Genomic DNA, 13,712 nt, shown 5'->3' on the forward strand with positions numbered 1-13,712 from the left:
GTTCCAAATAATTTCAGGTGTATTCTAACAAAGTTTGCTTGTCGGATGATGAGAGCAATGTGAACCCATCCTTGGCACCATGGACTACTCCGAATCGGTATTTGGCCTTGACTGATCGCAAAGAAGGAATGATCTTTAGGAATGGGTAGGATCTTAATGATGGAGACCAAAAAGCTGATTTTGGAACATTTGGTTTTGGGCACCAAATGGATTGAGTCTGGAAAATATTTGGATTTTAAAATATGGAGAAACTCATTTGGTTGATCAGAGATTCTCCAAGCTTCCATAAGAATAAGAGCTTGGTTCATGGCTTCAAGATTTTGAATGACTATCCTTCCTTTATTCTTAGACCCACAAATGTCCTTCCAAGATCTTGAACACAAACTTATTGAATTTGTTTCCTCACACTAATACCATTCTACCAGAAATTGTGAATGATCTCAATGAGCTTAGCAAAAATTAATTTTTTTTGGTAAAAAGGATATTGGACATATAGTAAAACATACATGACGAGTTCCAATCTTTCTGCACATGATAACTTATCTGCTTTGTATGTACCGAGTTTGGATTTGAATTTTTCAAACAAAAAATTGTATGATGCAGTTTTATCCTTGCCAGGTAAAATAAGAGGGTGGCCACGATGGACAAAGTTGTTGTCAATATTTGGCATGAAAAATATCTGCTTGACTGCATGGATGGTTAAAATGGGACATTTTTTTCTCCAAATAATTCCACATTTTTTCCATTTCGGTGTTTGACCTGAATGCATAAAAAATTTATGCAAAATATTCTTCATGCAAGTTGCTTCATGCGTTGTAGCTTGTCCACAAATAAAAAAGAATGGATAGAGGGACAATTTTTCGTTAGGGTTATGCATGCAAAAGAATTAGTGGACATAGCTTCTTGAAGCGCTATAGAAAATTCATTTATTGCAAGGACAAACAGATAAGGGGATAAGGGACACCTCTGTCTGATACCCCCATCGCCGCGAAAGTTTGCAAAAGGCTAGCCATTAATAATAACCGAAAAAATCACGAGGAATCACGTGCATGGATTAAATTTATAAAATGACCGCGTAGCACTTTATGAGTAAGAGCAATAACAATGATATTCCACTCCATTCTATCAAAAGCTTTTGCAAGATATATTTTAAACATGAAAGCTTGATTTTTTCAAGAGAAAAGAGTGAAAGAATGAGTAATTTCTTAGCAGTAATTATATTTTTACTTATACGCCTACCCTCAATAAAAGCTCGTTGAGATTGATTACATAAGCAATGGAGCGAGAGCGTTCATGCAAATGGGTACACATGCACTTTACGACACAATATTAGTATTGTGTTTTACAAGAAACCCACGATACAGCCCTACAGATCAAATAAAATGGAGGCAAGCCTAAGCGACAATGTTCAACCAACGACAAATATTTAAGTCACTTAAAACTAACGTGGTAGATAATATTATTTGTTATTTTAGTCGGCTTGAAAATGAATGAAGAGGGCATAAGAAACTGAAACTTCAAAGGATTCTAAGTACAACATTCACACTCGTGTTGAACTGTACTTTCTTTGCAATTAACTTTTTTTTGCGAATTATACTTGATGTCATGTGGTTAAATCAGTTATTTCGTGGGCATATTACACCGTCGGCCATGAAGCCTACTACATTATTGTCACTCAGAGCTAAATGCAACATAAAGATATATGTGCTACATATTTTAGACATGCATTGAACGTGCACGATTACTAGTTATGGTTATTGGCTGGACCCTCCTCCTTTTTCCGGGCTTGGGACCGGCTATGCAAAAATATCAAGTGTGAACTTAACATTAATATCATAGGCGGAGTTCCCCCACCTACCACATACCCCAGAAAATCCACCCAACTACCTAACTCAAATAAAAACAGTAATCCCACCTAAATATGTAGAGCTAGTAATACCATAGAATCCAAACAACACCTATTTTTTCTTTTTTTTCTTGAAATAGCACACTGGTAGACTAGAAACTACAGGAACGAACTTTTTTTTTGATTAATTTTGAAAAATATTAAGCAAAATAAGAGACCATACTATTAGTTTTTTTTTTATAAAAATGAAAAGGAAGTCTAGATTCATGAGTAACTAAATATCATACACACAAACAATTGTTTCTTTTTCGTAATTTTTTTTTTTGGGTTCAAGCCGAGACATAATCTCAACAAGTAACAAGTTCTGATCAATGTTGCAGCTGGCGAAATACACGTGCTCTGCTGATGTGCGTCTCCAGTAAGCAATGACAGCCTGGAGAATAATGTGTCACAAAAAAGGGAAATAGCAAGGCTACATGAATAAGAAGAGAAGAAAAGACAGAACGTGTATATATATATATACATATATACATATTGTGTTTGAAACCTTTAAATGGGAGAAATGTATGAACTCACAGGTTTTTTTTTTATTCCTATACGATGTAGACGTTGTCATCTTGAACGTCTTCAGAAGAAGGAAAGAGAAAAAGGTCAATCAGTAATGTGTATATGAATATATGCATGCGTAAAATCGTTGAAAAGCAAGGAAATTAGCATCGAAGATTTTTAGAAACGTACCTTGTGGTATGGGCGGACGCATGGAGACATAACTGACGGGCCGGTTAGGATGGGCACGGAGTGAGTTCTTCAGCGCAGCCTCCGCTTGCTTGCCCTCCCCGACCGTCACTCCAGAACTTGTGACTTTGACTTCCACATCCCTGAGGGATGACAGATTCACCATGCGCGGATCAAACCAATCACCACCGTTAGCAGCTGCTTCATCTTTGGCGACCCGCAAATTGATATAGATATCAACCATCTGAACCTTCGGCATAGCTTCTGGTTGGAACACAATGTGGCTGGGCGTCTCGGAAAAAACTTTGAAGTATAATAGCTGGTGGAACCCATTAGCACGGATGACTAGCAGCCTTGGGCGGTGGGTAAATAAGCTGAGCTCATCAAGAGACGGTAAACTTCCAAGCGATTCCAGCTCCTCCTGCTTCAAATCCCCGACACGGATGTTTAACTTGGAAAGGTGCGACATACGTGAGGGATTATTTTTTATCCATGCTGGCAGTGTGGAGAATTTGATGTATCCTCCTGTGGAAAATTCACGCAGACTTCGAGCGGGCACCCAACGTTCGCCCAACATATGCATTGATATAGGATTATAATGAACAGTGCCAATTTGTATACTCTGGATGTTGGACAGTTTACCTAGTGACTCCACAAAAGCTTCCTCCAAGTCCAAAGTCACATTATCAAACTCAATATCAAGGTTCCTCAAATTTACCATGCGGCCGAGCTCATTCACGGTGCTTACAGAGTCACCATGGATCTTACTCAGCACTTCCAGCGATGACAGGTTTCCAAACCCATCTGGAAACTTCTTGCAATTATGTGGAAGAAGTAGTAGGCACATCAATTTTCCAAGCTTAATAAGACTGCATGGAAGCCCTTCTATATTATATACTCTCAGATCTAGCATCTGCAAAAACTGCAACTTTCCAATTTCTTCCGGGAGTTCAGAAATTCCTGTTTCAGCTAGACCTAGGTACCTCAGGTGAAGTAAACTTCCCAGATCCCGAAGGTGAAGATTACCGTGACCTCCAAGATTACATCCAGTCAAGTCCAAGACACGTAAAACACCAAAGCTCGAGAATGGTGGCATTAGATCAATACCAGGTTTAAATGCAGCAATGGACCTCACTTGTAATACACTCACAGATTTGGGAGGTGTGGTTTGAAGCTCTTCTTTACTAGCATATTGGAGGGATATCCTGCGATATTTCTGCTCAGAATACATGCTGTCAGCAGTACCATTCAATATAGTAACAAAGTTTTCCTCCCTTGACAAGGAAGAAATTAAATCGAGAACCATATCATGCACACGACAAGCATCTACCTGGCCTACCGCGAACTCAAAGTATACCGGCTGGATCATATTTCTGTTCACGAGCTCGTTGAAATAAGTTTCTCCCATCTCAAAGAGACTAATTTTTTCTTTTCCAGGTTGGACAAAACTCTCGGCAATCCACATCCATATCAACTGATCTTTTCTGATTTTGCAGTCCTCTGGGAACATGCTTAGATATAATAAACATGTTTTCAGATGAGAAGGCAGATCATAATAGCTAAAGGATAGTATCTTCAACATTTGTTCTACATTGGGGTCTTCTTTAAGTCCACGACCGATGGACTCAAGCAAAACATGCCATTCGTCCTCTGGTTTTACCTTCCCATCACTAGCCAAAAGACTTGCTATAGTAATGATTGCTAATGGCACTCCTCCACATTTCTTCAATATATCTATGGACACTTTTTCAAATTCATGGGGGCATTCACTCTCGTGGGAAAATATCCTTTTATAGAAGAGCCTTTTGGAATCATCATCACTAAGAGGTGTCATTTGATAAACTAAATCATGGGTAGATGAGCTGCATAATTTAGCTACACTCACTATACGAGTTGTTGTGATTAGCCGACTGCCAAAGTTGTTACTGCTACAGAATGCCAAGTTGATAATGGTCCACAATTCTTTATCCCATATATCATCAATCACAATGAGGTACCTATTCAAATTATGAAATTAACGCAATGCGTGTACACATGCATGATAAGCTTAACATGAAAAAACTAAGAATAACTAAGACGCATAGGAAAAAAGTACAGATAAATTGATGCATTAGAGATCATATTTCCATCAAAATGTTTTAAGAAAATATTTTCTACAGATCCATACGATTCCGCAAAGCATATGCCTTTAATGCAAAAGGTACACGTTTACTAACCATGTAAGATCGATCAGGGAGATTGAGAGATAAGGCATGCAACACCAAGTACAAGGAAGATTCTGCCCATTTATTCATTAATCCACACCAACACATTGTCAAAATTTGATTTTCAGTTTTTAAATATTTTTTCTATACAATACAGACGCATTTGAATAGGGGAAAATATTGAGTGTCATTTCCCCTCTGATAGGATTGGAAAACTACAAGATCTGAAGCAAGATCATTTGAAACCACATGAAAATAGAAACAAACCAAGAGGTCTTTGTGGATGGAACATTTCCTCCAAATAGACCAATAAGAAATATTTAGGAATCATAAATAATATTTGATTCTACATATCTAATGACCTACATAGAAAAAATAAACTTATGCTTTACATCCTCGAAATTTCTATGAAATTATTTGGATACAAAAATCCTTACACTGGTTGGAAAAGGCTTACAAATGGCATTATGTTGATAGTGTTTCTAAATATTACCGCACCACTGGTATAAGTTGTGGTGTTTGATTTCAGTCAACACAACCAGTATTTCAGTACCGGTGTAGTGTATTCATAAGCGCAATGGAAATGGTATGTAGACCCAGCTGCACACCACGGCGGAAAATATTAGCGGTGTGTCTATATATGGCCACGCCACCAGTATTCTTGCATCAGTGGTGTGGAATTGGTTATACTGGTGGCATGCATTAGGTAGGACGCGCCACCAATATTTCTAATTCAGGCCCACTTATGGGCCCCACATACTGGTGGCATGTCGCACTTCTACATGCCACCAATAGTTGTTTTATAGCATCGGTACTCGGTAGGGCCGCTCAAGAAGTCCCTTCTAGGCCTACATACTGGTGGCGTGACAACATTTCTACACGCCACCAATAGTGTGAGTTAGCTGGTGTGTCTTCCAAATGTTCAACGCCACCAATATCATCAATGGGGCCGCCTGTGGGTGCACCTATGGAGCCCATGTACCAGTCCTGTGTTTATTAGAATGACACACCACTAATGTGGTGGCAGATTGAAACTACCATGTGCATTCCCACTTTGCTTCTTCCTTCTCATTTTCTTTCTCCTCTTAATATATGCCACCACTTCTCTCCTCCCCCCCTTTTCTCTAGCTTTTTACCTTTTCCGCTGACCTCTCTACTCATTCTACCCCACCTACCTCCCCGCTCAACCCCACTCACCTCCCACTCCACTCACTCTATCTACGTCTGAAAGGGTGTTTAATGATGTATTAGTTATATCGTCTTCCTGCGCCTATAGGTATATAAAGATGATGAATGGTCACCAGACATATTGTTGTATGTGTTGCTTGTGAACCATTTTGGGGATGCATATTTTTGTTTCTTTTTTCAGGGAATGATTTGCCGATGTTTTTGAGAAACGTTGATTAATTTCTGTTTTCTCAAATTTTTGGCACTCGATATGTCCTACTTTTGGAAAAGGTCAAGCTGAAATTGTCTATGAGGCTGGCCGCCCCTCCTCTCCCGCGAGGCAACCACGGTCTCCTTGTGGGGTTGTGTTAAAAAAAAACCAGAACTAGAGCCAGCGGATTGTACCGTCTGTGCCTACGTAGTCCGAAACTGTCGTCTGAGCCAGGTTTAAGCCTTAAACCGGTTTTCCACTCCATCCGGATAAATCTTGTGAGCGATGAAAAAAAAGGCAGGCATAGGGGTTCGAAACTGACGTAGTTATACCTAGATTCCATGTGAGCCTAAGGAGGGATGTCTTGTGCCAGGGTTGTTGCCCTACAGAGCAGCCTCTATGTTGGCAACCCGGGAGGAGGGAGGGGATGGCTGGGATGAGAGGAGGGAGATGTGTTTTCCGTTGATAAATAAGATGGGGAGAATTTCACTTCCTTGGGTCTGCACCAACTAGGGATGAACACAACCACTAAGCATCAATATATTAGATTTTTTTAATTTTTGTTAAGATTAAACTCCAGTCCTCAAGATAAATTGCATGAGTACCAGAACAAGTGGATTTTGCTTTTGTTTTCTTGAGGACTTAAATTTGCATCCGTGAGGATTTAGACTCAGATGTTGTAAGAGCAGTATGGTATATGGTATGAATAGAAACCTAAATTTGCATCCGTGAGGATTTAAACTCAAATGTTGTGGTATAAATAATAAATGAGGTCAAATCTATCCAAATTTTAAAACGGAAAATTATGGAATTTCAAAAAGTCATCACATGGTCACTACATGGAGGTATAAAATGAAGGTTACAGTAAAACCTTCACTTTTTTCATAACTTCGCAATTTACTCATTATTAAACTTCTTACTCAGTTTCATATTAATTGTCCTAGATTTAGATTTATCTATTTATAAACTGAAATGTCATCAATAAGTTAGTGACAGTTGACATGGTCTTACCTTTTGTTCTCGAGACGCTTCCGGAGTTTGTCAATGAGCTGCCTTTCATCCAATCCGGTGGGCTGACTTCCGTACTTGTCAAGACCAAGAAGGATGTCCATGAAAACCTTCTTGGCGTCGGCATTTCGACCGACGGTTACGAAAGCATTTGAAGCATAATCTCCCTTGATCTTGTCAAACACCGTTTTGACAAGAGTGGTCTTGCCCAGTCCTCCGAATCCGACAACAGAGACAGTCTTCAGCTTTTTCGTTGACATGCCATCTCCCTCGTCCATGAGCAACTTCATTACCTCTTGATCTCTTCTTCCAGCAATACCCACAAGCTCAGTCACTTCTGTGTACAGAGCCTGAAGGCGAGGATCGATGGTCATCACAGGTGCAGGCTTATCGACAATATTGTTGATGTTGTACCTATCACGCCTGCTAGCAACCTCTTGGACTTGCTTATTGATCTCCTTGATGGCGTCGGCGATCTCATGGCGAGCCTTCCCCTTAGTGAACAAGCCCGCCATCTTCTCTGTGAGCCTCTTGAGCTTGTTTGACTTGGTGGCGGGCTCAGTGTCATCATCGACACGCACTAGGAACTTGTCGACGACGTCCTCCATGTCGAAGGAGAGCTCCCTCACCTCCCCTGCCCAGAGTTTGACCTGCTCGTCGAGCTGGTCCCGCGGCACCCTGGCCACCTTGCGGATGGCAGCGTGCATGCTCTGCATCTCCTTCTCCAGGGACTTGACGCCTTCCTTGACGCCCTTCTGCAGCTTGTACTCCTCGTTGAGGAGCTCGGCAAGCTTCGGGAGAAGGGTGCCCATGGCACCCGTTGCCAGATCCATGGCTATTGCTTGTGGAATATTTTAGTTGGTTGCTAGCTTGGTTGATTTGCTGTTCGTTGGAGTGCCCAAGGGCTGCTCTTTAATAGAATTCTGCCGGCCGGACTAGCAAGTTGACAATCATGCATCTCAAAGTCGTCGGCCAGGGCATGCAGTAACGTGCTCTCATTACCTACATATAGTACTATGATCAAGGCGTTGAATACACATGGTATGACGTCCGTTGATTCGTGCAATCACATGCATATAGATCAAGGCCGGCTTAACACATGCGGGTTGGCTCTTCGTGCAACACTCATAGTACTAACATGAGTCTACAAGCTAATTAATACAATCATATACTTCCTCTATTACAGTGAGGTAGTACTAATTTGTTTTGCAATTTGACCACAAGTGAGCTCGCTTTTTGAAAAAATTGAAAATAGTACTTTTGGGTCTCAAATAATCTAGGGAAAAGAAATATAAATAGAGATTTCAAGCCTAAAGTTTCATTTAAACATATGTTCTATTTTGGGAAATACAAAAAGACAATTTTTCGACAGCATATAGCCACTATATACGTGTTTTTTTCATAAATTTGTTTTTTTCAAGGGCCAAAACATTTCGAGTTTTCTACCGAAACTTTGCACGGATATACACACCATATATATATATATGTTCCTAAAATAAATTTTAGATTTTTTGAAACTCAAAATTACAAATTTTTAATTTTTCAAAAGGAGAGCACACTGGTGGGACAGATGCACCGAATTCATGTCCGAAACTAGCGTCTTATGATGGGTAATGTTGTCGGCGGCGTTGCAAAATCAGCCTTATGAACGACATGTAATTGACATGTCGCTGGTATGTTGCTGCTAGTACTTGTTATCGGCGGCATGCTAGCTAGATACCACACCGCCGGTAATGGAAATACTTGAGGCATGCGTAGTTGCCATGCCGCCGATACTTATTACCGGTGGCACATACGCTAGTTACATCTTTGGGAAATACCTCTACTATAGTTTGCAGGGTAAAAACAAACGTGTCGGTCACTGCAATAGTGGCAGTGAATTTCGGTTTCGTCCCAGCGTTTTTAAATTTCTAATACAAGTTCATTCTCTCAACTTGAAACTATGTATCTTAAAATAGCTAATTTGAGCAGAAAACAATTTAATTAGTGTTCTATTGCAAGAAATACATCAAATAAAAGCATTAAGACTTCTAATACTAATTGTTCCATCTAATCTATAGATACGAGGAAAGCCGTCAGCTAATATGGATGAAGAAGAATAAAAACACAATCATGATGAATTGGATCAAGATGGTGAAGTCCTTCGGTCTACTAGACCCGATATGTGCTGGATTATTGCGAACTTCATTGTTGCTTCTATTACACCTAGTCGGAGATGCATTGCAAACTTCATGTTTTTCCTCCCCTGGCCTTAAAGACTCGAAGTAATATTGCCTCCTATCTAGTCTTAAACCCTTTAAACTTGTTGTTGTACCCCATCACTTGTTCCTCATACTTTTCCCATGAGTCATAGACTCCAGGAACCTTTCCTCTTCTCACGGCGTACCATTGCTTCATCTATCAACATACAAAAATTGTATCGAGCATCATAAAGATATGTAATTCATAAATAAAATCATCATAAGTTCACGCCAAAAGATTGACACTCATTTGCAAAATGAAACACAACCCACGAATGGCTCGCGTGCAATCACACAAGGTCACCTTGGCTATGGTCGCCAGCACCACACAACACGCACATGCATATACACAATCATAAATTGCAAGAAAATTTTGGAGATTGTCACAATTCATCAATCCATCACAATTCACCAATATCACTGAACAATTCATCAGTTACAAGCAACATTGTCTGCCCCCGCTACTTTTTCGTCTTTGAAACCACGCCGTCAACGTATCCGCGTGGTGGTGCTGATTTAGGGGACTCGTCGAGGGCCGGAGACGTGGACGGGGCCTTGCGTAGTGGCACAGGGTTGAGCGAACGATGGGGCATCTCGACCGGCTGGGAAGGGCATCGTCACAGACGGCATGGGCCGGGGTTCACACGTGACAGAACGATGCGCGGCAGTTCAGCGATGGCGCTTGGCCGATCGAAGTGGAAGCAAACCAGGGGTGGTTAGGAGAGTGGAAATGAGTGGTCATGAGAAGATATCCGTTTGACGGATATTATTAGCGTCGTGATCTTGTCTGGCCATGCCGCTGATAAATGCATTACCGACGATGTAGCATACATGGTGTAACATGCCGCTAGTGATACCTTCAATCTGGATTATATGTTATAGTATTGTCGTATTTTACTTAGGGACCTAGGTTTATCGAATTGTTGTGAAGAATGATTTTGGTGTACGATCACTTGAAAAGAGTTTGAGACTTTGTTTAGTTTGTTGTTTACCTGACCAAATATTATCTTTTTGTTGTTTGTCCATGGATGGAGATAGGCCAGGGCTTCGGCTTCACCTGCGGTTGTGCAATACTCAAATGGGATACAAGGATAAGATTAAGCACACATGTGTCATATGCTAGTAATATAGATACACAAACTCGTATGAGTGATGCGTAAGTAACACCATTGGCAGCCCACGACATACTCTATGGATCAGTTCTCCAACCGGGACCTCCGATGACAAACATTTCATTGTAGAGCGGCACGCGGAGGATCAGCGTTGCGCCGCCGGAATAGCGCGCAAGTGGGACACTGCCGCCGCTCAGCCAACGAGCGCGAGGAGGCTTCTGCCGCAGCCGCCGACCACACGTCGAGGGAGACCGCGCAAGCGTCGAGGGAGGCCTCGCGGAGGAGGCTTTCGCTTCCGCTGACGCTGACGCTGACGCTGACGCCGAGCAACTGTCAGGGTAGGCCGTGCGCTGTCGAGCACGTCCGGCGGAGGCCTACCATGCGACGGGGAGGCCGCGCTCCGACGGGCACGAGGAGGAGGGTTTCCCCCGACGAGCGCACTTCGAGGGGCGCTGAAGCCAACGAGGTCGGCGAGGATGCGTTTGTCACCACCGAGCACACATCGGCGAGCCCGTCTCCGACAAGCTCATTGAGAGGCGGGGCATCACGCGAAGCTGTCCGTCTTCTGTGGTGCTTGGAGGATAACGACGACGAGCATGCAGCGCAGAACCCCACCGCCACGAGCGTGAGGAGGCGTTTGCCTCCACCGACGAGAACGAGCTGGAGGCGACCGTTTCCTAGCTCGGACACGATCACATAGCGGCTTTGTACGGTGATATTCTTGTAGCCCTGGAACATGATGCTTGACTAAGTTTTCCTTCTACGCTCTGCATCTCGATTTGCAGGTTGTTTTATTTCATGATTTTTGTGGAGATACTTGTGGATTTCGCACACGTGAACTAATCCGATGAGTGGTTCCTTAATTAGATGTGCTCTCTTTCGGAAATCGAAGAGATTCAGAACTTTTTGAAGTCTGCTAATTAGTAACCACGTTATCTTGGCAGGCAGGCAGTAAGAATCTGGCAGCTAGGCAGTCATAATTGGGCAGCTAGCGTTAACACGAGAATGATAAAATTTGGCAATTAGATTCAGTTAATCTGATTGTTGAGCTTAATTAATCTTGCAAATGAAACCTAATTAATATGGCATATTAACGGTTGAACCTGGCATCTGACAACATGCCATATTTAATCTGGAAACCAAGCCTTATTAATTTGGTGATTAATCTCTCAAGTAATCTTCAGCAACGGTTGATGGGACAGCTATGTCTAATTAATTGGGCAATCCAACTTAATTAACCTGGTAATTACTAACACTACCCACTGTAGGAGTACTAGATATTCATAGACTTGAGAAAGACACAAGTACGTAGTTACTAGCTACAAGCCTACAATAAATAAGTTACGGTAGAATTTTCCATATGCTTTTGGTCACAAGAGCATCTGCAGGTGGTTTTGTGGATGATATAAAATAATCGGATCTCACCCCACCGGGGCCTGACAGTTGAATGGACCAGACGAACCAAGTCTGATAAATTGGACCGTTCCGCGTTCGAAGGAGGCAACATGGGCCGTCGCATGCTAGCGGCTCCCGTGCGGCGCCGCTGCGTAGCAGCGTCCTTCATTGTAGTTATTACGATAAAATCAGACAAAGCATTAGGGTGAATGACTTCACCGGTACTCCCTGAATAGCGAAACACACTCCCGATCATATCCACACTGCCACCTAGAATAAACGTCGATTATGTAACTTCACAAAGCCAAAATATTAATTGTTATACCATTGATGTTACAGACGTCAACCAACTCAATAGACAAAATCCGAGATTTTTCTTATGGTAGATCATTTATAGGCCATCAGAGTTGTCAACATAACCCATAAATCGCGCTAGTGTTGCAAGACACGCATAAAACAATATCTTACTTTCACTACGGGAGAATTGCCGTACGCCGACGGCCAGGCGATGTGCCGACGGTCAAATGTCGGGGCCGTCGGCACAGGAGCCTCCGAAGCATGGCGATAAGCCGTCGGCGTTAAATTGGCCGTCGGTACAGGCTGGAGGTGCCGACGGCCACCGTCGACACAGTTCTGGCCGTCGGCACAGACCAATCTGGCCGTCGGCACAACATTTTTTTTCTTATTTTTTACTACAGACCTGTGCCGACGACCAAATGTCGGGGCCGTCAGCACAGGAGCCTCCGAAGCGCGGCGATAAGCCGTCGGCGTTAAATTGGCCGTCGGTACAGGCTGGAGGTGCCGACGGCCACCGTCGGCACAGTTCTGGCCGTCGGCACAGGACCAGTCTGGCCGTCGGCACAATATTTTTTTTCTTATTTTTTACTACAGACCTGTGCCGACGGTTATACCGTCGGCATGGCTTTTTTCTATTTCTCCACGGCAGTCTTCAAAAAGCATAACTAAATCATTCTAATTGAGAAAAATAAGTATAATATATCAAATTTTGCAGAAAAACAAGATCTATCATAGAAAAATATCAAAAATGAAATATTTCAAATACCTAAACAAATATTCTTTGAAATGAGCTATAATGTTCAAGGTTTCATGGCATTCACACACGCCAAAAATGATCGTTCGTGGGTCGGATTAGAAATCCGTGTCCGGGGTATTGCTTACCATCCAAGGGCTCACACACGTGCCAAATATGACACCGCTTCGGCAAACTATGCCATGCCGAGGCTATTTCCCACCCCATTTCCCCTGAAATCCATAGAACTCCGGACGTGATAGCCCTTTTTGTGAAGAGTTTTTCAAAATAATTGCCATATCCCAGTTTTGACAAACGGAATAGTTACTATGATATATAAAATGACGCCACACGGCTCCGTGAGATTTTTTTTACTTCGTTCAAATAGCCATCTGGCCAAAACAGCCCCCGGGACATGCGGTATCGCCGTACCGGGTGTGCGGGTGCACCCATTCGCGAACAAACTAAACGGACAAAAATTAGCACATATAATGATGCGTCGTAGAACTAAAAACATTTTTTCCAGAATTTCTGGAGCGTCAAATAGTTGAGCCCTAGTTCAAATCTGGTCAGTTTCCAGCGGATTCGGCGGGACACCGTCGGAAGCCGCATGGGTTCCCAAAAAGCTAACGCGTGCACATGTCATCTGATACGTGGTGCGTAGGTGGTCTACTATCATCGCACGGAAGTTTCACGTCATATTAAAATGCGCCTCATGTAGCTGCTTCACAAATAAAAACCGTTTGGGCATGCTAAAAATGAAA

The 13,712-nt window shown here is 42.4% G+C and overlaps 1 protein-coding gene across 1 annotated transcript; it reads right to left on the reverse strand.

Moving 5' to 3' along the window:
* Positions 1-2,439: 2,439 nt before the first annotated feature.
* Positions 2,440-8,030, reverse strand: LOC124673284 (disease resistance protein RGA5-like). Its single transcript, XM_047209398.1, has 3 exons — positions 7,175-8,030; positions 2,585-4,578; positions 2,440-2,471 (listed from the first exon to the last, which is right to left on the reverse strand). The coding sequence occupies exons 1-3, from the start codon at positions 8,002-8,004 to the stop codon at positions 2,440-2,442; spliced, it is 2,856 nt and encodes a 951-aa protein (XP_047065354.1). The 5' UTR covers positions 8,005-8,030.
* Positions 8,031-13,712: the final 5,682 nt, after the last annotated feature.

The sequence above is a fragment of the Lolium rigidum genome, chromosome 7 (assembly GCF_022539505.1).
Source record: "Lolium rigidum isolate FL_2022 chromosome 7, APGP_CSIRO_Lrig_0.1, whole genome shotgun sequence".
Classification (NCBI taxonomy): domain Eukaryota; kingdom Viridiplantae; phylum Streptophyta; class Magnoliopsida; order Poales; family Poaceae; genus Lolium; species Lolium rigidum.